The sequence below is a fragment of the Peromyscus eremicus genome, chromosome 20 (genome assembly GCF_949786415.1).
Source record: "Peromyscus eremicus chromosome 20, PerEre_H2_v1, whole genome shotgun sequence".
In the NCBI taxonomy this organism is placed as follows: Eukaryota; Metazoa; Chordata; class Mammalia; order Rodentia; family Cricetidae; genus Peromyscus; species Peromyscus eremicus.
The window spans coordinates 18283428-18307741 of NC_081436.1; the positions used below are offsets into that span (position 1 = coordinate 18283428).

The 24314-nt window shown below is 38.2% G+C and overlaps 1 protein-coding gene across 2 annotated transcripts in view; it reads left to right on the forward strand.

Annotated features, from left to right (window-relative positions):
• Smc1b (structural maintenance of chromosomes 1B) overlaps positions 1–24314 on the forward strand; it is an 81045-nt gene that overhangs the window by 16233 nt on the left and 40498 nt on the right. For both annotated transcript variants that reach the window (XM_059247549.1, XM_059247550.1), the window contains exons 6-12: positions 764–1022; positions 1882–2022; positions 5906–5988; positions 6776–6983; positions 8800–8985; positions 10809–10988; positions 15682–15828. In XM_059247549.1, coding sequence (XP_059103532.1) covers positions 764–1022; positions 1882–2022; positions 5906–5988; positions 6776–6983; positions 8800–8985; positions 10809–10988; positions 15682–15828 — 1204 coding nt within the window. The remainder of the gene's footprint in view (positions 1–763; positions 1023–1881; positions 2023–5905; positions 5989–6775; positions 6984–8799; positions 8986–10808; positions 10989–15681; positions 15829–24314) is intronic.

Genomic DNA, 24314 nt, shown 5'->3' on the forward strand with positions numbered 1-24314 from the left:
TAGGGGTCTAGAGAGATGGCCTAGGAGTTGAGTGTATTGCTCTTGGAGAGAGGACTAGAATTAAATTCCCAAAACCCACGTTTGTTGTCTCATAACTTTCTGTAATTCCAGCTCTGGGGGACCTGACACCTTTGTTCTTCAAAGGCACCTGCACTTAGTGTACATACCTGTATACAGATACAAACATGATTTTAAATCTTCTAAAAATTGCTTAAGCCACCACTTTCTCTTTCCATCCACCAATAAAGTTGTTAGATACACTTGTGATATAATTAGTCTTTTGTCAAATTTTTCATTCCATTTGGTATACCTACCTCTCCTACATCAGTTTTTAAAATTTTGTTTACATTAAGGTTCACTCTTGGTGCTATAAAATTCCTTTGATTTTGATAAATTCATAGTTTAACCACTTAAAAAAATACCCTTCTGTTTCTACTATTCAACACTTTCTCTCTCCCTTGCCCAACCTCTGGCAACTATGGGTCTGCCTAACAGTCTCTGCAAGTTAATTTTTAGAATTTAATTTTGAATGATAATTGGTCAAAATTACTTTCCTTTTGGCCAGGCTTGTTGGTGACTCATGCCATAGAAGACAGGAAGATCTCTGCATTCAAGGCCAGCTTTGTATACATAAACTAGTTCCAGTCCAGCCAGTGCTACATAGTGAGGCCCTGTCTTCAAAAATAAATATATAAATAAATAATAAATTACTTGCTTTTATATGCTAAAATAAATTTTTAAAAAATTCGTTTTTCCTTTTTAGATCTCTCGAAGCAATTTTAAGTAAGAAGAGGCCTCAGTTTATTAAAGCTAAAGAAAATACTTCTCACCATCTTAAGAAATTGGATTTATCTAAGAAATTGATAACAGACAATGAAAAACAATGTTCCAAGCAGGAAGATGACATACGAGCCTTAGAGGCAGAACTGGTTGATTTAGATAGAGCATGGAGAAGTTTTGAAAAGCAGATGGAAGAAGAAATTTTACATAAAGGTCGAGACATTGAATTGGAAAATAGTCAGGTGAAGAAAATGAAAATACTAGAAACATTTTTCTATTGTTTCAGTTTCTCTTTTTAATTAGAAAAAATTTAAAGGATGACATCTCTGATAATTTGTTGAGATTATCCCTAGAATGTACATTGTAGGAATTAAAAATTCTTTAATCTATTCACAGAATCTAAATTTAATCTTGAAACTAAGCTATTTTTTCTTCATATAGTTAGATGGTGTTATAACATTTATGAGTTAGTTAAAGTCCAGTATTACCTGGAATTATACTGTAATAAAAGTTAGGTAATTGTTACTGTTTTAAAGATAAAAAAATTCTCTCTTGGATATTACATAAATTTAAAGATCAGATATATGTAACTTTGAAGAGACTTAATTGATAGAGAAAATTACTTAAGATGATTTTAACTGTTCAATGATGAGTTAATAGTCAATGTAATACAGTATACAGGATTAAAATTATTAATCAGTAAAACATAATATAACTAACTAAAACATGTAACTCAGTTTTCAAACATTCTTTCAATGAAAGTGTCATTATTCATCTCTTTCATTGAGTTATGCTAGTTTTGTGTCACAGCATACATACACCACAATCACTGTGACTAGGAAGATAGAAGAAAGTACCATTTTCTCAAGATTTTCTTTTCTCAAGATTTTTTGTCAGAGACCTTATTATAGAGTTTGTCTTGGTTACTTTGTTGTTCTATCTAAAGAGTTTTTAATAAGGAGATTTACATATTAAGTTCACATATTTTACCTGGAGAAGATGTCTAATTATGATCTAATTTGTATAAGGATTTTGATGAGAACAGGATGTCATACAAATAACTTCATTTAAGTGAGTAATATGTCAATGCTGTTTATATAGCTGGATCGTTACAAAGAGCTTAAGGAGCAAGTAAGACGGAAGGTAGCCATAATGACCCAACAACTGGAAAAACTGCAGTGGGAACAGAAAGCAGAAAGAGAAAGACTGGCATTTGAAAAGAGGAGGCATGGAGACACTCAGGTACCATGGATTATATAGTCATAGCTTAGAATTATTCGCAGTGAGATGGTACTCCCTTTTATACTACCTTTTCAATATACTAATGGATTTATATCAGACAAATTTTAGAAATTCTGAGGGGCTAGGAGCATATAGCTTAGTGGTAGAACACTGATGTCCTACGTTTGACTTCCTTAGCACAGCAAAATAATTGGTGCACTTTTATAGTTAGAGTAGGCAGTGACTTCATTAGTGTTTCTGTTCTGTGCATCTGTATGGTAATGAACAAGGTTTGAGCACATATTTTAGTTCAGTAGAGCAAGGAGGAGGATGGGAGAAGTAAGTCTCATCATAGAGATGAGTGCAAGGTCATTGAGGACATTAAATACTTTCAGCTCTCTGTATCTGTGGGTCCTGAAGCTGTGGAATCAACTAAGGATCAACAGTACTCAGGGTAAAAATATGTTTACCGAACATTTTTTGTGTACTTTTTGTTATTCTCTAAGCAATACAATACAACACCTATTTATATAGCATTTACACTGTACCAGTTACTGTAAGTCTTCCAGAGAGGACTTAAAGTATACAGGAAGATATGTGTTGATTATATATAAATACTGTCATTTATATAAGAATTTGAGTATATGCAAATTAGACTAACGATGGGTTCTGGAATCATTCCCCAACAGATCTGAGGAATGACTGTAGTCCAAGAGGAGCTAGTCAGTCTATGTTGGAAACAACTGTTGAGATAGTATTATATTCTTCCTCAGACTAAGGTGGACTTGGCTTTCAGCCCATCTTGCTTGTTACTTACTATGTTTAATCTCAGTAAATAACTAAATTATTAGATTTCTCTGGGCCTTACATTTTGCATTTGTGTGTACAGTGAGGATAGGTGTGTCACAGTGAAGGACAAACTCAACAGTCACTCCCTCTTAATGTTTCATGACTCCTTTTCTAAAGACTAGGGATTGGGTATAAAACTACTATCTGTTACTGCACATTCAACAAAGATAGTTCATTACACATTATGAAGTTTCTCTGAACCACCCTGATATTTGTGTATATAGCATGCTAAGTGCTAGTAAGCCCAATTTGTTGTTGATGTTTCTAAGTAATGGTTTTTCTCTTACCTGTATTCACTGACTTGGTGATCTGTAGTTACACATATTTAAATACTGCACTAAAAATTTGAACATCTAGCTCTCAGTCCTTCAAAACTCAAACCATGTATATCTCCAGCTGCTACTTCAGGTTCTCCAGTTTGGGTGTTGAGCAAACATCTCAAAGTTGGACCCCAAACTGAACTTCGGATCTTTTCACCAAAATTTGCTTCATAGTCTTTCCCCTCTTCAGTTATGATGTTTTAATTTTATTAGTTACTCAGGTCAAAAATATGGAGCCAGTCTTTGACTCTTTTAGGAAACTGTTGACTTTAACTTGAAAATATAACAAGAATCCAATTACTTTTTTCCATTTCTACTGCTACCACTCTTGTCCACGTCACTGTATTTTTGGTTTAGATCAGTTCAGAAGCCTACCAGTTTTCTTTGCTACTATTCTTGATCCTACACAGTAGTCTCAGCATAGCAGCCATAATGCAGTGACTTAGTCAAATCATGAAATTGGCTCTTTATATCCTCCAGAGGCTCCCCAGTTACACATAAAAATTTTAAATCAAAATCCTTAAGTGACCTATGTGGACCTACCTGATTTGTTGATCAGTTCTCCTTCCTGTTTTCCTTTCTTTGATCTGCTGTATTGGTCTCCTGGAACATATGTTTGATGTTTCTTCATGAGAGTTTGCATGTGCAAAAGCAGTTAATGCTCTTAACCACTGAGCCATTTCTCTAGCCCTGAATGGATTTGTTTTCCTTTTTGAGTCAGCCCTGGCTGGCCTGGAACTCACCATGTAGATCAAGCTGGCTTCTAACTCATAGAAGTCTGTCTTCCTCAGCCTTCTGAGTACTGGGATTAAAGGTGCGTACCACCACATCCAGCTCTGAATGGACTTATTAAGTGAAATAGTAGAATTTCAATGTTGGGCTTCTTAATTTCAACGTGTGCATTCCATCAGAAAAGAAAACTATGTCTTGCCCATATTCATTTTTTTTGGGGGGGGGCGCTGGGAAGCGGGGAAGACATGTACTTGTGTGTGTGCAGGTGAGTACAAGTGCCAGTGTGTATTGGTACAGAGCCCAGAAGAACACAGCAAGTATCTTGCGCTCTCTCTCTCCCTCCCTCCCTCCCTCCCTCCCTCCCTCCCTTCCTTCCTCACTCCCTCTCTCCCTCTCCCCCTCTCTCTCCCTTCCTCCCTCCCTCCCTCCCTCCTTCCCTCCCTCCCTCCCTCCTTCCCTCCCTCCCTCTCTCTCCTGGTTTCCTTCAGACAAGGTTTCTCACTGAACCTGAAGCTAGGCTAGCAGCCAGTAAGGCCTACCAATTCTCTTGTCTCTGTTGCCATAGCACTGGGGTTATAGGTGTGTACAGCCATCTTGACTTTATGTGGCTATTGAGGATTTGAACTCAGGTTCTTATATTTGTGGCGCCATCTAAAGTCATCTTCTCAGCCTGTCTTGCTCATTTTTTTTATAACTGGCACCTAGCACACTAGATATTTGCTTCATGGATTATCATCACTTAGATGGAAGAAAGGTTAAAGGTTAAAATTCTGGTAGAGACTGCTTTCCCTATCCTCCAGTTTCCCTTCTCATGGTTTCAGTTATATCCCTGGCTAACTAAATAGGAAATTCAAAAAAATAAACAATTCACAAGTAAACTTACATTGTTGTATTGTTCTGTTTTATTTTTAGTCACTGTGTCATTGGTACATTTGCATAGGAGAAAACATGATTTGTCTAGGATACAGTGCTATGTGTGGTTTCAGGCATCTTAGACCTTGCCTTTCTCAGGTGACTTATACTGCTGCTCTGCATTATTTGAATTTAATGGTGAAGGACAAATAGAGCAAGACTTTCATGAAGTCCTTCCCTTGTGCCTATTAGAGGCCCTGCCAGTTCTTGCATCATGGTGATACTTAACTACTCTATTGTAATCACTTATTTTTCTGAGGATAGGGACTCTGTCCCTCTCATTATTATATCTCGAGTTCTTACTACATGGTAGCCAGTGAATGAATATTTATTGAATGAGTTAGTTTGAACGACAGATAAGAACTGTATAGGTACTTGAAAATAATGATTTTGAGATGGAGAAATGACTAATGGTTAAGAGCACTTGACATTCTTTTAGGATTTAGTTCCCAGCCCTTAAGATGGTTGGCTCACAATAATCCATAACTCCAGTTCCAGGGTATCTGATATCCTCTTCCATGGGCACCAGGCATGAATGTAGTACACATACATACATGCAAGCAAAACATTAATACACATAAAACAAATAAATCAAAATACATTTTTAAAAAATAATATGCTTGAAGTTTGAATTTATAAATAAAATCACTGGAGACCAAATATTTAGCAAAATATAGTGAGAATTGATCCCCAACCTATGAGATGTAAAAGCTCTATATCAGATGGCTTTTTCAAAATTAAATTTTTCTTTTATATTTTCTCCAATTTTTTATTACATTTATTTTTATATTTGTATGTGTGCACGTGAATGCCCGAGCACACTGTGATGCATATGTAGAAGTCAGAGGACAACTTGAGAGATTTGGCTTTTTCCTTTTCTTATGTCCTGATGATTGAACTCAGTTCATTAGTTGGCTTAACAGCAAGCACTGTTATCTACTAAGCTATCACACAAACCCTTAATATTTTCATATAGTCATGTTTTATACATTTCAAGCTTTTAGCAGCTTATAACATAATAAATTCTAGATGCGTCATTTTTATTGGTTTGGAATGTTGGAATTGATTTTAGTTTTTATTTCCTATTATAGGGACATCTAAAACAAATAAAAGAGCAAATAGAAGAACATAAAAAACGAATAGAGAAGTTGGAGGAATATACAAAGACATGCATGTGAGTAGAAAACAGTCTTTTCAGTATCTAAATGATCCAGTGTATTATCTAAATAGTAAATGAATGTTACCATTGTGGGATGTTCTCACTTCAATGTCTTTCATTTCTTTATAGAATGCTAAAAATTATACTTGCCACATAATCTATCTAAAAATTGAAAATAAAAATGAATAAAATGTTTAAATTTTGAAAATATAAATATATAAAAATAACAATACTTAAATCTTTTGATATTGATATTTCATGAATAAATAATGAATTGTGGGGGCTGGAGAGGTAGCTCAGTAGCTAAGAACACTGGCTGCTCTTCTAGAGGACCCAGGTTTGATTCAAAGTACCCACATTGCAGTTCGGCTCACAACCATCTGTATTGACAGATCCAGAGGATCCAATGCCCTCTTCTGGCTTTCATGGGCACTAGATAAATGTTCATAGACATATATACAGGCTAACACACTCATACACATAAAAATAAATTTCAAAAAGTTTAAAAATATAATGAATTGTGTCATAAAAGCTAATATATAGTATTTAATCTACCACTAAGGAATTTTAGTTGACTTTGCATTGATATTATTAAGCATGTGATGATTGCTTTGGTTTATATTGGCCTATACTTAACTCTTGTAGTAACCAGAAATATGTATTTTCAGATAAACAAAGAATAATCAAAATCTTTGCCTGTTTAGTATTGGGTTGGTTTTTTTTGTATTTGTTTTTTAATTGATAGAGCACTACTCCATTCTTGTACAGTGCCAGGTGATTGTTATTCTTGTTACTGTTGTAGGGATTGCTTGAAAGATAAAAAACAGCAAGAAGAAGCCCTGATAAAAGAAATTGACAATACAAAATCAAGAATGTCTGAAGTCAATGAAGAATTGAGTCGTATTACAAGTGAATTGCAGAATGCTGGAATTGATAACCATGAGGGAAAATGTCAGCGGAAGAGAGCTGAAGTTCTGGAAAATCTTAAAAGACTTTACCCAGATTCTGTGGTAATTAAAATGAATAGTTCATTTTAATTGTTTTTAATTTTTTTTCCTTTTCCAGAGCTGAGGACCAAACCCAGGGCCTTGTGCTTGCTGGGCAAGCGCTCTACCACTGAGCTAAATCCCCAACCCCAAATAGTTCATTTTAAAGGCTACACTTTCTCATATCTAAAAGTAGTCTTCTTACTTGGGATTGAAAAATATAATCATTGTAAGGAAGCAGAAGTATTTTAGAAATGTGTTTTATATTTGGTAGTTTTATATTTAAAATATAGTAAATAGAGCAAGAAGTAAGTAATTTCAAGTTGTGTTTGTAAGTAAGTATTGAAAAGAAACATTTACATGAGCATAGTACCTAGCCAGTATACATTATGACCAGTATCTCCAGACATGGTATGAAGTAGTCTTTTTTGGTCCTCCCAACAAGAAACCTCAAAACTAAAGTTCTTTGTGATTTTTGGCAGGTATCGTTGCCATATTTTCATTTTCTGACTGTATCCTGTAGTACTTAGTATTCTTTGGCCAAAATACAATACTGTCCTCTGTCACATGGGGTGGTAGCCTCACAACATTGTTTTCTGTTGTGTCAGAGGCCTCACTTCTGCCTCAATGTTCCCTATGAGTTCTTATAGCCTGTCTTGTAGTATTTAACACTTAATCATTGCTTTGTTTCAAAACACTTGCCATAACTTCATGGTGTGTTACATTTTCATGGTCACCTCTTTTATCTCCTTTACATTGTCTTTCTTGAACATCTTTTTTTTTTTTCAGGGAACAGTCTCTCTCTCTCTCTCTCTCTCTCTCTCTCTCTCTCTCTCTCTCTCTCTCTCTCTCTCTGTGTGTGTGTGTATGTTGCTGGGGACTAAACTTAGGGCCTCATGTATATGAGGCAAGTATTCCACCAACTGAGATATATATCCTCAAGTCTTTGGTGTTATTACTCAATCTTTACTTTGAATCGTGGATGAGGAATAGGGCTAGGTTGCCAAATCTTGTTTCTTCAATTCATAACAAAATGACACAGCCCTATTTTTAAAAAATTCACTAGTGTAGCAATCATATTTAGTGCAGATTTTTAGCACACATATTTAGCAAATCATAGTGCAGATTTCTTTTTAAAAGAAGAAGAAAGGGCTGGAGAGATGGCTCAGCAATTTTAAGTATAGGATTGCTTGTTCCAAACTCTATAGAAGCCAAACTGGTTAATTGACTAAATTCTGAAAATTCTTACCTGGTATGCCTTAATTTGGCAAGAAGCACAGCGTATGTGCCTGTTTCCTTTCCCAAGTAGAGGGAATTGGTTTTAAAAACTAGAAAATCAGAGAAGAACCTCAAATGTTCTCTCAATGAAGGGTTCCTCTGGGGTTTCTCGTTAAGTTGAGAGCCTATTTTGAATCCCTCCCACAAAATAAAGTGTGTTTTCCTACACAGGATAGAATTGCCTTGAAACAGGATGCTAATTAAAAAGAGAGAGAATGAGATAATCAAACAGTGTACTTTTACAATGCATCAGCTGAGCCCTCCTATGGCCTGTCCTCCAAGGAGAGTGAGTAGAGCAGGAATATGGATTCAGTCACTTACTGCTCAAAGAAGGCAATTGGCTCATACTGTGGAAAGGCAATCAAGAGGTTGTCCATTGTAGAAAATGAAAGGTCTGAACAGCTGACCACATTAAAAATATTTAAGCATTCAGGTGAATTTTGAATGTAACTATTAAATTAGACATATAAATTTTATACAATTAAGTTATCTATGCTACTTTGTTACATTAAAAACAATTACATGTTTCTCATTAATGTATTTGTTTTCTTCTCCTACTAAGTTTGGAAGACTTCTTGATCTATGTCATCCTATTCATAAGAAATACCAGCTGGCTGTGACTAAGCTTTTTGGCCGGTATATGGTTGCCATTGTTGTAGCCTCGGAAAAGGTAGCAAAAGATTGTATTCGATTTCTGAAGGAGGAAAGAGCCGAACCTGAGACATTCCTTGCTCTGGATTACCTTGATGTAAGAAATTTTAATGTTTGGTTATTTATTAGTTACCAAATTTAATATGACTTTCGTTTAATATGTCTTTAATGTCTTTATTGCTTCAAACTGGCAGCTATGGGACAGAGGTGGGGTGGGTGATAATGGTGTAACTTGGATGTCAGTTAGCCAGTCATTCAAGTGGCTGGTGTTTATGAACTGGTGGGTGAATAATAACAAGCAACTGCTGTCTTTCTTGATTTATGTTACTTCTTCCTAATCGAGTTTTGTTACAATTCTACCTTAATGCCTTCAATTCCATCACTGGAGAAGTACACTGCTCTGCCTACTACCAACAATATGTTCTGTTTTGTAACAAAGTATAAGAACTGGGTTAAGACATACATGTTGGTAACTGGCAACTCAAGTGCAGGTGTCTGGTCCTGATGAGCTGGCCAAATTTTGAGTCTTGAGATGTGGGTGGTGAAATACATTAACATAACTAAATCTAATTTCCTAAACTAGAGAAGGATCTTTGTCATTACTATTCTTTAGAGATTCTTTTTATTGACCACTGAAGAAAATGTTCTCTTTAGTTCAGTGGTCTAAACCCTGAACTGCAGGCAGAGTGCATAGTGGTTAAGAACACAGATCCATCCAGCATGGATCCTGGTGCTATTCCTAAGTAGCCCTACCAGTTGGTTCTTAAGTTTTCTGAACTTCAGTTTCTTCATCTATGAAGTAAAGGAATAAATCACCTTGTTGGACTATTGCAAGGGATCTTTACCTGGCACAGTGCCTGCACAGAGGAATGGGGTCAACAAATGCCAGCTGTGTTACTTAAGGTCAGACTCACCTTTTGTGCTATGCTTCCATATTTTTGCTTGTGCATATGCCCATGATGGAATTTTACTTTTAATTCATTTGCCTGTTAGAATATTTTTGTTTTGGGGATGGGGGGTGGGGAGGACAAGGTCTCACTTTGTAGCCTTGCCTGACCTGGAACTTGCTATGTAGACCAGGCTGGCTTCAAACTCTTTTTTTTTCTTTTTTTTTTTTTGGCTTCAAACTCTTGTTTGGGATTAACGTGTTGGAATTAACGTCATGTACCACCATGCCTGGTAAAAATCATGTTTGTTACTCATTTTTCAAGACAAACACATATTTTACAGAAATCTGATACAGGAGAGTCTGAAGTGATGGTTTAGTAGTTAAGAGCACTGGCTGTCTTACAAAGGACCTGGATTTGATTCCCAGCACACCTACACAGCAGCTAACAACCATCTGTAAACTCCAATCATAGGTCATCTGTTGCCCTCTTCTGGCCTAGAGGGTTTTTTTTGTTTTATATTTAGATCTCTAAGTACTAAGCTGCTTTTGGGTACATATCTTAAGTGGCAACTGCATTCACCTGTGTTTTATGATTTAAAGAACACAATGTACTTCTTATGTATTGTTTTGTTCATAATAGTTAGTGGCAGGTGAATCTGGAAGTTCTTCTGACTTTTGATGAAATTTTCCTATTTTTGAAAAATAGTAAATGATATAATGTGGGATATAAGTTTCTCATGTTCTTACTGCAAGTACATTGCATATAAGAACACATTGTTAGCTGGGCAGTGGTAGCACACGCCTTTAATCCAAGCACTCGGGAGGCAGAGGCAGGTGGATCTCTGTAAGTTCAAGGCCAACCTGGGCTACAGAGTGAGTTCCAGGAAAGGTACAAAGCTACACAGAGAAACCCTGTTGAAAAAAACAAAACAAAAAAAGAACACATTGTTAACCCTTGGCTATACTGTAAAAAGAATATAATAAGCATTTGGTTTTATTCTAATATACTACATCTCCTTTTAACCATTCAGATCAAGCCAATCAATGAACGACTAAGGGAAATTAAGGGCTGTAAAATGATGATTGATGTTATAAAGACTCAGTTTCCTCAGTTAAAGAAAGTGATTCAGTTTGTTTGTGGAAATGGCCTTGTCTGTGAGACTGTGGAAGAAGCAAGACATATTGCATTTGGTGGACCTGAAAGACGGAAGGTGAGAAACTTGATCACACTTCTCACTAATGTTCTCATTTTCTCTCCCTCTCTCCTTCTGTCCCCTTCTCTTGCTTTTGTATGTTCTTTTTAATAAGGAAAACCAACCTAGGATAACATAAAGTGATTTTAGTTGATGTTGGATAACAGGAACTTCTGATCTTCCTGGCTCTGCCTTCCAAGTGCTGGGATTACAGGCATGTACTATCAGGCCCAGTTGTGTATGTGCTAGAGATTGAACCCAGGGCTCTGTGTATCTAGCCAAGCACTCTACCGACTCAGCTACATGCTCAGCTCTTCAGTTGAGTCTTATAAAATTAACTTCTGTGACATTCTCTAAAATTGTATTTTAGAAATTTGATTTCCTATCCTAAGGCCAGTTGAGTTTTTTACTTTGGTGGAATACATGCCCTTGCTGATCCCTGTGTTTTTCCCTGCATTTTTCTATGTGCTACATTTGAATAACAGGGAGGATTTTTGTTGCTTTCTTTACATTCTTTGTTCATACATAACTTAATGGGAATGTGTTTTTTTAATTAATTTATTTATTATGTATATCGTATTCAGCATGCATGCCAGAAGAGGCAACAAGATCTTATCATAGATGGTTGTGAGCCCGCCATGTGGTTGCTGGGAATTGAACTCAGGACCTCTGGAAGAGCAGCCAGTGCTCTTAACCTCTGAGACATCTCTCCAGTCCCCACAGGAATATTTTTATATATTGAAATTTTATTGTTGTTGTTTTGTTTGTATGTGGGGTCTTTGTTTGTTTGTTTGCTTTTGTTTTTGTTTTTTGAGACAGGATTTCTCTTTGTAGTTCTAGCTGCCCTGGAACTCACTCTGTAGACCAGACTGACCTCAAACTCACAGAGATCTGCCTGCCTCTGCCTCTCAAGTGCTGAGATTAAAGGCCTGCACCACCACTGGCAGGCATACATTGAAGTTTAACATAATTGAATTTATAATAGCACAGTTGAAATGTTAGTGAATACTAGTCTTTCAAGGGACTGACTTTTCTCTCAAAAGTAAATATTTTAGGGGCAGAGGAGATGGCTTAGTGGGTAAGAACACTTCTATAAGCATGCAGACCTGACTTCAAATCCATAGAACCCACATACGCCAGGTATGGCTCCACATGCCTTAATTCTAGCATTAGATGGCAAAAACATTTGAATCCCAAAATCTAGTTAATCTAAATAACAGGCCTCTAGTTTAATAAGAAGTATTGTCTCAGAACAGTAAGGCATAGAACAGTAGACACCCTATATCCTGCTTTGGCCTTTACATGCACACACACACACACACACACACACACACACACACAAATATATTTTCTCACCTGAACAATTTACATTCTGTTGAGCAGTACTAAAGTATTGCTCAAGTAATTATATATTATTTTATAAAGTATATCAGTGCTTAAGTGCCTAAGCTATAAAGTAAGACTGATGTTATACAGTAATTACTTATATGACTTTAGGTAAGTTCCTAAACCCTGAACAATTTACATTCTGTTGAGCAATGCTAAAGTATTGCTCAAGTAATTATATATTATTTTATAAAGTATATCAGTTCTTAAGTGCCTAAGCCATAAAGTAAGACCGATGTTATACAGTAATTACTTATATGACTTTAGGTAAGTTCTTTAACCCTTATTTTTTTTAATTTAAAATTGAGGAGATAATACTCTTTCATAAGATTATGAAGCTTACATTAAGAACATCACACATAATGCTGCCAGAATGCCTAGCAAATAGTCCTCAGCAAGTGATAACCACTTCATGATCAATTAACAGTTACCTAAAACGCCTAGTATCAAAAAATCAATACAAAACAAGCTGTTCTTCTGAAAAGAATTTCCATTCTTAAATTAACCATTTTTTTCTCACATGATTAATGCTGCATACATTTGGTGCTTCTTGACTTTTTTTTTTTTTTTTTTGGTTTTTCGAGACAGGGTTTCTCTGTGTAGCTTTGCGCCTTTTCCTGGAACTCACTTGGTAGCCCAGGATGGCCTCGAACTCACAGAGATCCACCTGGCTCTGCCTCCCGAGTGCTGGGATTAAAGGCGTGCACCACCACCGCCCGGCCATTTGGTGCTTCTTAAAAATATTACGGGTAACATCACTATCTTTTAGTAACCACTATCATTGATTTCTATGTGTTAAATATATGCAAGTTTAATGCTACCTATTAAGATATCTTATTGTGTGAAAATTGTATATTTATAAAATAGGCTTTTATTTTATGTATATGGGTGTTTGTCTGTGCACCATGTGTGTGCCCAGGACCCATGGAGGCCAGAAGAGGGCATCAGCTCCTTGGAACTGGTGTTATAGAGTTACATGTGAGCTTCCATGTGGACGCTGGGACTGGAACTCAGTCTTCTGGAAGCAGCCAGTACACTTAACCACTGAGCCATCTCTCCAGCCCCTGTAAAATAGATTTTTTTAAAGATTGTATACTCAGATAAGGCCATTTGTCCCTTCATTTAACACATATTTACAGTTTATTTCTTGTTCACAACACGCTTTATCTCATTATATTCTATCTTGTTCTTAGTATTTCAGAATTTTAATCTGGTTTATTTGTCAATATCTCAACTATATTCCAGAAATGTAAAAAAAAAAATTTTTTTTCTTCTATGTTTTAGATTTGGTAAAACAATTTGGGTAGATAACATATTTTCACAGAAATTCTCTCATCTGCAATTTGTGCTTTTGATTTCTTATAGACTTCCTATATTTTAGAATTTTACATTTCAAGTGACATTACAAAATAACCTAGTTTATTTAAAAAAATAGTAGCATGTATAAACTACATACAATACTTATAAACAACATAATGTAAAAAAAGCAATTCCGCTAGGCATGGTGGCACCTATCTATAAGCCCAGAGGACTTGGGGGTGGAAGCAAAAGGGACAGGAGTTCAGGGTCATCTTTGGCTCTCCAGTGTGTATCAGACCAGTTTAGATTACTTCAGATCTGTCTCAAAAAGAAAAAAGGCAAACAAATAAAAAACACAGCTTCTCACAGGGCTGGAGAGATGACTCAATAGTTTAGAGCAATTGTCTTCCAGAAGACCTGGGTTCAGTTCTCAGCACCCACATAGTGGCTCACAACCACGTACAACTCCTTTTATAGGTGATCTGATACTCTCTTTTAGCCTCCACAGGCACCAGGCATGCACATGGTACACATACAAGCAAAACATTCATACATATAAATCTTTAAAAACTAAGGAAAAAGGATATCAATAAAAGAATAATATATAAGGCTGAGGGTAGAATGCTTGCCCAGTATGCTTGACTAAGGCTATAGTTTTTTTTCCTTACACCCACCCTAACAAATGTACACTAATGTGTAATATGGTACCTGAAGGCATTTATACATGCAAAATATTTCCCGAAAAATATCAAAGAATTTAAACAAAAATTTTGATTATTTCTGGGGAAAGCAGCTGCGGGGCCTAGGGCCAGGAACATTTTTCATTCTATGCTGTGGAATGTTCTGTATGTCAAATGTGTTGCTCTGATTGGTTAATAAATAAAACACTGATTGGCCAGTAGCCAGGCAGGAAGTATAGGCGGGACAAGCAGAGAAGAGAATTCTGAGAAGTGGAAGGCTGAGGCAGAGAGACATTGTCAGCTGCCATCATGACAAGGGAGATATAAGGTACCGGTAAGCCATGAGCCATGTGGCAAAGTATAGATTAATAGAAATGGGTTAATTTAAGATATAAGAACAGAGCCGGGCGGTGGTGGCGCACGCCTTTAATCCCAGCACTCGGGAGGCAGAGGCAGGCGGATCTCTGTGAGTTCAAGGCCAGCCTGGGCTACCAAGTGAGTTCCAGGAAAGGCGCAAAGCTACACAGAGAAACCCTGTCTTGAAAAACAAAAAAACAAAAACAAAACAAAAAAAAATGTTTAAAAAAGATATAAGAACAGTTAACAAGAAGCCTGAGCCATTAGGCCAAACAGTTTAAATAATATAAGCGTCAGTGTGTTTATTTTTTTTTCTTTTCTTTTTTTTTTTTTTTTTTCCGGAGCTGAGGACCGAACCCAGGGCTTTGTGCTTGCTAGGCAAGCGCTCTACCACTGAGCTAAATCCCCAACCCCCAGTGTGTTTATTTTATAAGTGGGCTGTCGGACTGCCAGGGCTTGGTGGGACCCAGAGAGAATACTCTCAAACTACAATTCCAATTAAGTATAGAAACATTTATTAAATGTTGAAAGTTGATTAATTTATTCCATTAAAGAACTCACTAAAGTTGGGGCAATTTTATACCTTGACTTTAAATTTCTTTCCATATTCATTTTGGAGAATGCAGTTGTTTTGGGGTATCCTAAGGTTCTTAAAGGTCATTTTCATAGTAAGCTATTAATATATATGTCAGAATCTTCAAAACAGGATTATGTATTGCAAATTATTTGGTATTAAATATAGTTTTTGCTTTTCAGAATTATGTGTGCTTGGAATGAATATACAGCTTGTCTTAAACCTCTGAGATTGCTTTTAAATTGTTGCCTAGCCTTAGTAAAAATGGGTTTTATATTTGTGGTTTGTATTCCTTCATAAAGCAGTATTTTATTAGTAAAGTTTGGAAGATGTTTTTCATATCTATAAAATCTCGGCTTCAAAATGGTCTTTCTTAAAATACATTTCTCTAAAGTAAAATGTTTTTATGATGCAGGCAGTAGCACTTGATGGAACGCTATTTTTAAAATCTGGAGTGATCTCTGGAGGATCAAGTGACTTAAAATACAAGGCTCAATGCTGGGATGAGAAAGAGTTGCACAGTCTAAGAGATAAAAGAGACCAACTAGTCCAAGAGCTAAAGGTAAATCAAAGTTATAAAGTATTAAGGAAAATAATTATACAAAAACCAAGTCATTTTTCTTATTAAGTTCTGTGAATTGTTTCCTGTGACTTTTTCTTTTCCTTTTTCTTTTTTTTTAATTAATTATTTGTTTGTTTATTTATTTGTTTATTTATTTGAGACAAGGGCTGACTCTGGCTATCCTGGAACTCACTGTATAAACCAAACTGGTCTCAAACTCAGACACCTGCCTCTGCCTCCCAAGTGCTGGGATTATAAACATGTGCCACTGTATCTGGCTCCCTGCACACATTTTTGTATTAGGTATTGTTACATATTTTAAGGTATTTGTGTAACAACTAAGTTAGTACTTTCTCATACATATTGTACATTGCATTTTAATTTGGCCAGGCATGGTGGCACACACTTTTAATCTCAGCACTCTGGAGGCAGAAGCAGATGGATCTGTGTGAGTTTGAGGCCAGCCTTATCTACAATAGTGAGTTCTAGGACAGCCAAAGTTACACATTGAGACTCGTCTCAAAAAAAAAAAAAAATCTCCAGGATCTGCATTTACAGAAGGTTGTGAGCCATCATGTGGGTGCTGGGAATGGAACCCAGGTCCTCTGCAATAGCAGCCAGTACTCTTAACTTCTGAGCCATTTCTTCAGCTCTAAGTATATAATTTCTAAATAAAATGTAGGTATAGAATCTTCATCAATATAGTAAGAGAATATATATAATTAGATAAAATTTGTTCCAAAAACACATGGAGTTTTTGATATCACACTTTGCTGACTGGTTTTATGTCAAACTGGCATAATCTAGAGTTGTTTTGGAATAGGAAACCTTAATTGAGAAAATGTTCCTACCATAATAGACTGTGATGTATTTTCTTAATTGATGATTAATGCAAGAGAGCCCCGTTTATTGTGAGCAGCGCCACCCCTGAGCTGGTGGTATTAGGTGCTATACAAAAGCAGGATTAGCAAGCCATGAGAAGCAAGCCAGTAAGCAGCACTCTTCCATGGCCTCTACATCAGTGCCTGCTTCTAGGTTGCTGCCCTCCTTGAGTTCCTGCCTGACTTCCCTCAGTGATGGACTGTTAACCTAGAAGTGTAAAATGAAATAAACCCTTTACTCCTCAAGTTATTTTTAGTGATGGTGTTTTTATCACAACAATAGAAAACCTAATTAGGACACACTTGATAATGTAATCCAACATATGAATTAGAAAAGTCTTATGCTTATGTATAGAAAAGACATTTTATAAAATTCAGTAACTAGGCCTAATTAAAATCCAAGTAAAAAATTAATTGGTTCAGGGCTGAAGAGATGTGTGATGGTTATTTTTGGTTGTCAACTTGACTACATCAGGAATTAATTAAAATCCCAAAATGGAGGAGCACACCTGTGAGGGAATTTTGCTTATTTGAAGTGGGAAGATCCACTCCTAATCCATATCTTTGATGTGGAAAGAGCCACCTCTAATCTGGGCCACACTTTCTGCTGGAAGTATGGGAGAAGGAAGCTTCAGTCTTTTATAGCTTGCTCTCACCTTGCTAGCAAATCCATTCTTTCATGGTCATTGAGCCTACTTCTTTGGAGTTCTGGCATATACTAAAGGCCAGCTGAGACATCCAGCATCATGGACTGAAGACCTACCAGATTCTTGGATCTTTCATTCATAGGCAGCCATTGTTAGATTAGCTGGACCACAGTCTATACGTCATCCTAATAAATCCGATAGATAGGTGGGTAGGTAGGTAGGTATTCATTCTATAAGCTTACACAAGAGAACCCTGACTAATACAGATTTTGGTACCAGAAAGTGATTCTAGAGTAACAAGTATAAGGATGAATATTTTAAGTATCTGAAATAGGCTTTCCAATTTGCCAGCACTTAGAGTTACCAAAGCCTCTCCAGTTACTGAAGCCTTTCTTAGATGCTTGGAGAGTACTGACAGCCCATAGTGTGAACTATTTTACAAATTTTTTTGTTTTTGTTTTTTGAGACAGGGTTTCTCTGTGTAGCTTTGCGCCTTTTCCTGGATCTCGCTCTGTAGACCAGGCTGGCCTCGAACTCACAAAGATCCACCTGCCTCTGCCTCCCGAGTGCTGGGATTAAAGGCGTGCGCCACCACCGCCCGGCCTCTATTTTACAAATTTAAGGAGACAGATGCATTTGATTATCTCGATTCACCAGTTATGAGTGGCAACAGATTTGGTGACTCATACAAAACTTTTGACAGTTTGTGGAAAAATAAGGAAAATGATAATACTGGTCGCTCCTAACATCTCTGCATAAATTGACAAAGGAAAAGAATGAGATTCGTGATAAAATTAACCAACTTCTAGCATCTCAGAATATGGTGAAAGACAACAATGAACTTAGTGATAAAATTGACCAGCTCCAGATGTACATTAACAATCTAAAGGTTTCTAAGTATGCCCTGGAGGAGAATCTTCTCTCCAGCAGCCACAGCTCAAGTTGCAGAAAATAAAACCAAAGCCTTCATTATAAGGTTGGCTGAATAACAGCAAAAATTCAAGTATCAGCTTCAGAGGGCATTGGCAGTTAAGGTCATTAATTGGTAAAGAATGGGATCCTATAACTTGGAATGGGGATGTGTAGTAAGACCCTATTGAAGCTGAGAACTTTGAACTCTCAGAGTCTCAAGGGTTTATCTAAGAAAGTAGTCTCTACCTTCCACAGAAGATAAACTTTCACCCCTTGAAATGTTGCCTTTTCTGTCTCTGACTGACAATACTGATATCCTTTGGAACCTACCAATAGTTGCCTCTAGACCTATAACCAGACATAAGGTAAAGCAGGCTCCTAGAGGGGAGGTGGAAAGTGTAGTCCATGAAAAGGTGTACTACACTAATAAAGAGCTTAATGAGTTTGCTAATTCATTCAAACAGAAATCTGAGGAATATGTGTGAGAATGGATTTTAAAGTTGAGGGGTAGCAGTCAAAGGAACATAAAACTGGATTGGGGAGAGTTTTATTGATATGAGCCCATTGAGTAGAGATTCTAGGTTTAATATGTAAGATTGAACAGTTAAAAAAAGGGGGGTGGATAGATGGTCCAGAGTCCATTTGAATGGTTGGCTGAAGCATTTTTCAAAAGATGGCCTACTGAAGAGGAGTTGGAGATGCCTGATATCCCTCGACTTAGTGTTGATGAAGGGATTTTAAGGCTCAGGGACTTGCAATGCTAGAGTGGGTACACTGGGTAAAACCTAATCCTCTACAATGGGAAATCCCAGAAGTCCTGCCTTTCACTAATCCTCTGAAATGTAGAAAGGCGAGAGGGGCACCAGCACATTTGAAGAGCTTTGCCACCACCCTTTACCTTGTGCTAGACCTTAGGGCTAGAGAGGCTGATGCTCCATTGGATGAATTAAATGCAGTGGGTTTAATTGAGCCCTGAAGTAGCAGGGGCCAGATGGCAGTACTGAATCATCAAAGTCAAGGTGATTGTAGTTATTGTAATGGGCAGCACAAAGTAATGTCCATAATGGCCTGACCCATAATGGTCAGCATAGGCAAAGTGAATATCATGGTGGCTTGATTCGTATGGACCTTTAGTACTGGCTAACCAATTATGGTGTTTCTAGGCATGAAATAGATAACAAGTGTATTGCATTTTTGTTCAGTCATTATAAGTGAAAAATTATCAAACAAATGAAAGGTCTACATTGGATTATGACAAAAAGGGAATCTTGACCCATGAACTAATTTTCAGACTTGAACCAGTTTACAGACCCAGAACCCCTTGAATGAAGGGATGGCCAGGTTCCCCTGAGGAAGGACCTGTATAAATTACCTAAAAGTTTTACTGTTAGCCTTCCCCCAGACCTTCCCCAGAGGGACCTACAGCCTTTTACGAAGTTAACTGTACATTGGGAGAAAGGAAGTGACCAGACTTTCTGGGGTCTGTTGGATACTGGTTTTGAACTGTTGATGATTCTGGGAAATCCCAAGAAACATTGTGGCCCTCCAGTTAAAGTAGGGGCTTATGGAGATCAGATCATTGATGGAGTTTTGGTTCAAGTTCAACTCACAGTAGGTTCAATGAGTCCTAAGCTCATCCTGTGGTTATTTCCCCACTCCCAGGATGTATAATTGGAATAGCTATACTTAGAAGTTGACAGAAATCTCACACTGGTTCACTGACCTGTGGAGTAAGGGTTATTATGGTTGGAAAGGCTAAATGGAAGCCTTTAGAGTTGCCTCTGCCAAGGAAGATAGTGAATCGAAAACAATATCACATTCCCAGGAACTGCAGAAATTAGTGTCATCATCAAGGACTTGAAAGAAACAGGGCAGTGGTTCTCATCACATCTCCCTTTAACTCTCCTATTTGGCTACTACAGAAGACAGATGAATAGTGGAGAATGGTAGTTGACTATCCAAAACTCACTTACTCTAGTTTCAGTTGCTATACTAGATGTGGTGTCCTTACTTGAGCAGATTAATGTATCTCTTGGTACATGGTGTGCAGCTTGTGGTGGTTTGAAAGAAAATGGCTTCCATAGGGGTGGCACTATGAGGAGGTGTGGCTTTATCGGAGCATGTGTGTCACTGTGGGGGTCTCCTATGCTCAAGGTATGCCCAGTGTGGCACGCATTTCACTTTCTATTGCCTGTGGATTAAGATGTAGAACTCGGCCGGGCGGTGGTGGCGCACGCCTTTAATCCCAGCACTTGGGAGGCAGAGCCAGGCGGATCTCTGTGAGTTCGAGGCCAGCCTGGGCTACCAAGTGAGTTCCAGGAAAGGCGCAAAGCTACGCAGAGAAACCCTGTCTCAAAAAACCAAAAAAAAAAAAAAAGATGTAGAACTCTCAGCTCCTTCTCCAGCACCATGTCTGCCTGCATACTGCTATGTCCCACCATGATGGTAACTGAAACTATAAGCCACCCCAACTAAATGTTTTCCTTTATAAGAGTTGCTGTGGGCTGGGTGGTAGTGGCGCATGCCTTTAATCCCAGTACTTGGGCGGCAGAGGCAGGTGGATCTCGGTGAGTTTGAGGCCAGCCTGGTCTACAAAGTGAGTTCCAGGAGAGCCAGAACTGTTATACAGAAACCCTGTCTTGAAAAAACCAAAAACAACAACAACAACAAAAAAAAAAAAAAAAAACAGGCTGGAGAGATGGCTCAGTGGTTAAGAGCACTGTCTGCTCTTCCTGAGAGGTCCTGAGTTCAATTCCTAGCAACCACATGGTGGCTCACAACCATCTATAATGAGATCTGGTGCCTTCTTTTGGTCTGGCTTGCAAGGACACATGCAGGCAGAACCCTGTATATATAATAAATAAATAAATCTAAAAAAAAGAAAAGAAAAAAAAAACAACCAACCAAACAACAACAAAAATCCCCAAAAAGTTGCTGTGGTCATGGTGTCTCTTCATAGCAGTGGAGAAACCCTAAGACACAGCTGTTGATCTAGCAAGTATCTTTTTTTTTTTCGGGGGGGGGGGGGGGGGGACTTGTCCATAAGGACCACCAGAAGCAATTTGCTTTCAGTTTTACCTCAAGGATATATTAACTGCCTATCCCTGTGTCAAAACTTAACTCAAACAGCTCTTGACCATCTCTTTTCCACAGACTATCACATCACTCATTATATTAATGGCATTACACTGGTTGAACCAAGTAAACAGGAGGTAGCAACCACTTTGGACTCATTGGTAACATATGTGTGCGACAGAGGATGGAAATAAATCCAACCAAAATTCAAGGGTTTTCTACCTCAGTGAAATTCTTAGGATTCCAGTAGTTTGAGGATGCAGAGATATTCCTTCTAAAGTAAAGGATAAGTTATTGCACCTGGTCTGTCCCACCACAAATTCAGTAGGCCTATTTGGATTCTGAAGACAACACATTTCTCACTTGGATGTGTTACTCCAGCCAATATACCAAGTGACTTAGAAAGCTGCTAGTTTTGTGTGGGGCTGGAAGGGGAGAAAGCTCTTCAATAGGACCAAGCTACTCTACCATTTAGACCATATGATCCAACAGATCCAATGGTATTTGAAGTATCAGTGGCAGATAGGGATGCTGTTTGGAGCTTTTGGCAGGCCCTTATGGATGAAACACAGAAAAGACCTTATGAATTTCAAGCAAGGCTCTATCATCATCTGTAGACAGCAGTTCTATCTTTGAAAGACAGCTCTTGTCCTGCTATTGAGCCTTACTAGGAACTGAACATTTGACAGTGGGCCATCAAGTTACCATGCAATCTGAGCTGCCCATCATGAACTGGGTGTTACATGTGATCTACTAACTCAAAGTAGGATGTATATTGGAGCAATCCATTATCAAATGGAAGTTGTATATACATGACTGGACCCAAGCAGGTCCTGAAGGTACAAGCAAGTTGCATGAAGAAGTTGCCCAAATACCTATGGTTTCTACTCCCATTAAAATGTTGTCTGAGCCGGGCCGTGGTGGCGCACGCCTTTAATCCCAGCACTCGGGAGGCAGAGCCAGGCGGATCTCTGTGAGTTCGAGGCCAGCCTGGGCTACCAAGTGAGTTCCAGGAAAGGCACAAAGCTACACAGAGAAACCCTGTCTCGAAAAACCAAAAAAAAAAAAAAAAAATGTTGTCTGCTACCAAGCATGCACCTATAGCCTCATTGGGTGTGCCCTGATTGGTTGAAGACTAGAGCATTGTTTGCTGATGCTTCTGCCCATTATACAGGCACTGCCTAGAAGTGGACAGCTGCAGCATTATAGTCCCTTCCTGGGATAGTCTTGACACCAGCAAAGGGAAATCTTCACAGTAGGCTCAAGCAGTAGACATGGTCATACATTTTGTTTGGAGGAGAAATGTCCAGATTGTGATTGTTCACTGATTCGTGGGCTATAGCCAATGGCTTGTCTGGATGGTCAGGGACTTGGAAAGACTATGATTAGAAAATTGGTAAGAAAGACATCTAGGAAAGAAGTATGTGGATAGATCTTTCCAAATGAGTGAAGGATGTGAAGATATTTGTGTCTCATATAAATGCTTATCAAAAGGTGACCTCAGCTGATGAGTTCAATAATCAAGTAAATAGAATGACCCATTCTATGGACAGTCAGCCTCTGTACCCAGCCATTCTTGTCATTGCCCAGTGGACCATGAACAAAGTGGCCATGGTGGCAGAGATGGGAGTTATGCATGGGCTTGACAACATGGACTTCCTCTCACCAAGGCTGACCTGGCTACAGCTACTGATGAGTGCCAGATCTGCCAAAAGCAGAGACCAACACTGAACCCCAGATATGGCACCATTCCTTAGAGTGACCAGCCAGCAACCTGGTAGGTTTACTATGTTGGACCATTTACTCTGTAGAAAGGACAACACTTTGTTCTTACTGGAGTGGATACTTATTCTGGTTATGGATTTGCCTTTCCTGCACATAATTCTTCTGCCAATACCACCGTCTGTGAACTTACAGAGTGCTTTATCTACCATCATGGTATTCCATAAGTATTGCTTTTGATCAAAGAACTCACTTCACAGCCAGAGAAGTGCAACAGTGAGCATGATCATGGAATCCATTGGTCTTAATGTGTTCCCTACCATCCTGAAGCAGCTGGCCTGATAGAAAGATAGAATGGCCTTTTGAAGACACAGTTCCAGCACCAATTAGGTGGCAGCAGCCTGGAAGGCTAGATCAAGGTTCAACAGAAGGCAGTATATGCTTTGAATCAACGTCTAGTATATGGTACAGTTTCTCCCATAGCCAGAATCTACGGGTCCAGGAATCAAGGAGTGGTTCCACTCACTATTACTCCTAGTGACCCATTGGGAAAATTTTTGCTTCCTGTTCTCACAACTTTAAGTTCTACTGGCCTAGAAGTTTTGGTTCCAGAGTGGGGGAGTGCTCCTGCCAGGAGCCACAACAAATATTTCATTCAACTGGAAGCTCAGACTCCCCCCAGCCTCCTGCCACTTTGGGCTTCTGATGCCCTTAAGCCAACAGGTTAAGAAAGGAATAACAGTGTTAGGAGGGGTGATTGATCCAGATTACCATGGGGAAATTGGGTTGCTTCTCCACAATAGAGGTAAGAAAGATTATGTCTGGAGTGTAGGAGATCCTTTAGGGCATCTCTTGGTGCTACCACATCCTGTGATTGTCAATGGGAAACTGCAACAATCTAATCCAGGCAGGATGACAAAGGGCACAAGACACATCTGGATAAAGGTATTGGTCACTCCTCCAGGAAAAGAGCCAAGATCTGCTGAAGTGCTTGCTGAGGGTGGAGGAACTATGAAATGGGTAGTAGAAGAAGGTGGTTACAAATACTGTCTAAGGCTATGTGACTAGTTTCAGAAACAAGGATTATAATTGACATGAATGTTTCTGTCATATATTTTAAGAATGTGTGTGTAATCACCAGGTGGTGGTGATGCAGACTTTAGTCCCAGCGTTCAAGAGGCAGAGGCAGGTGGATCTCTGTGAGTTCGAGGCCAGCTTGGTCTACAAAGAGAGTTCCAGGATAGCCATA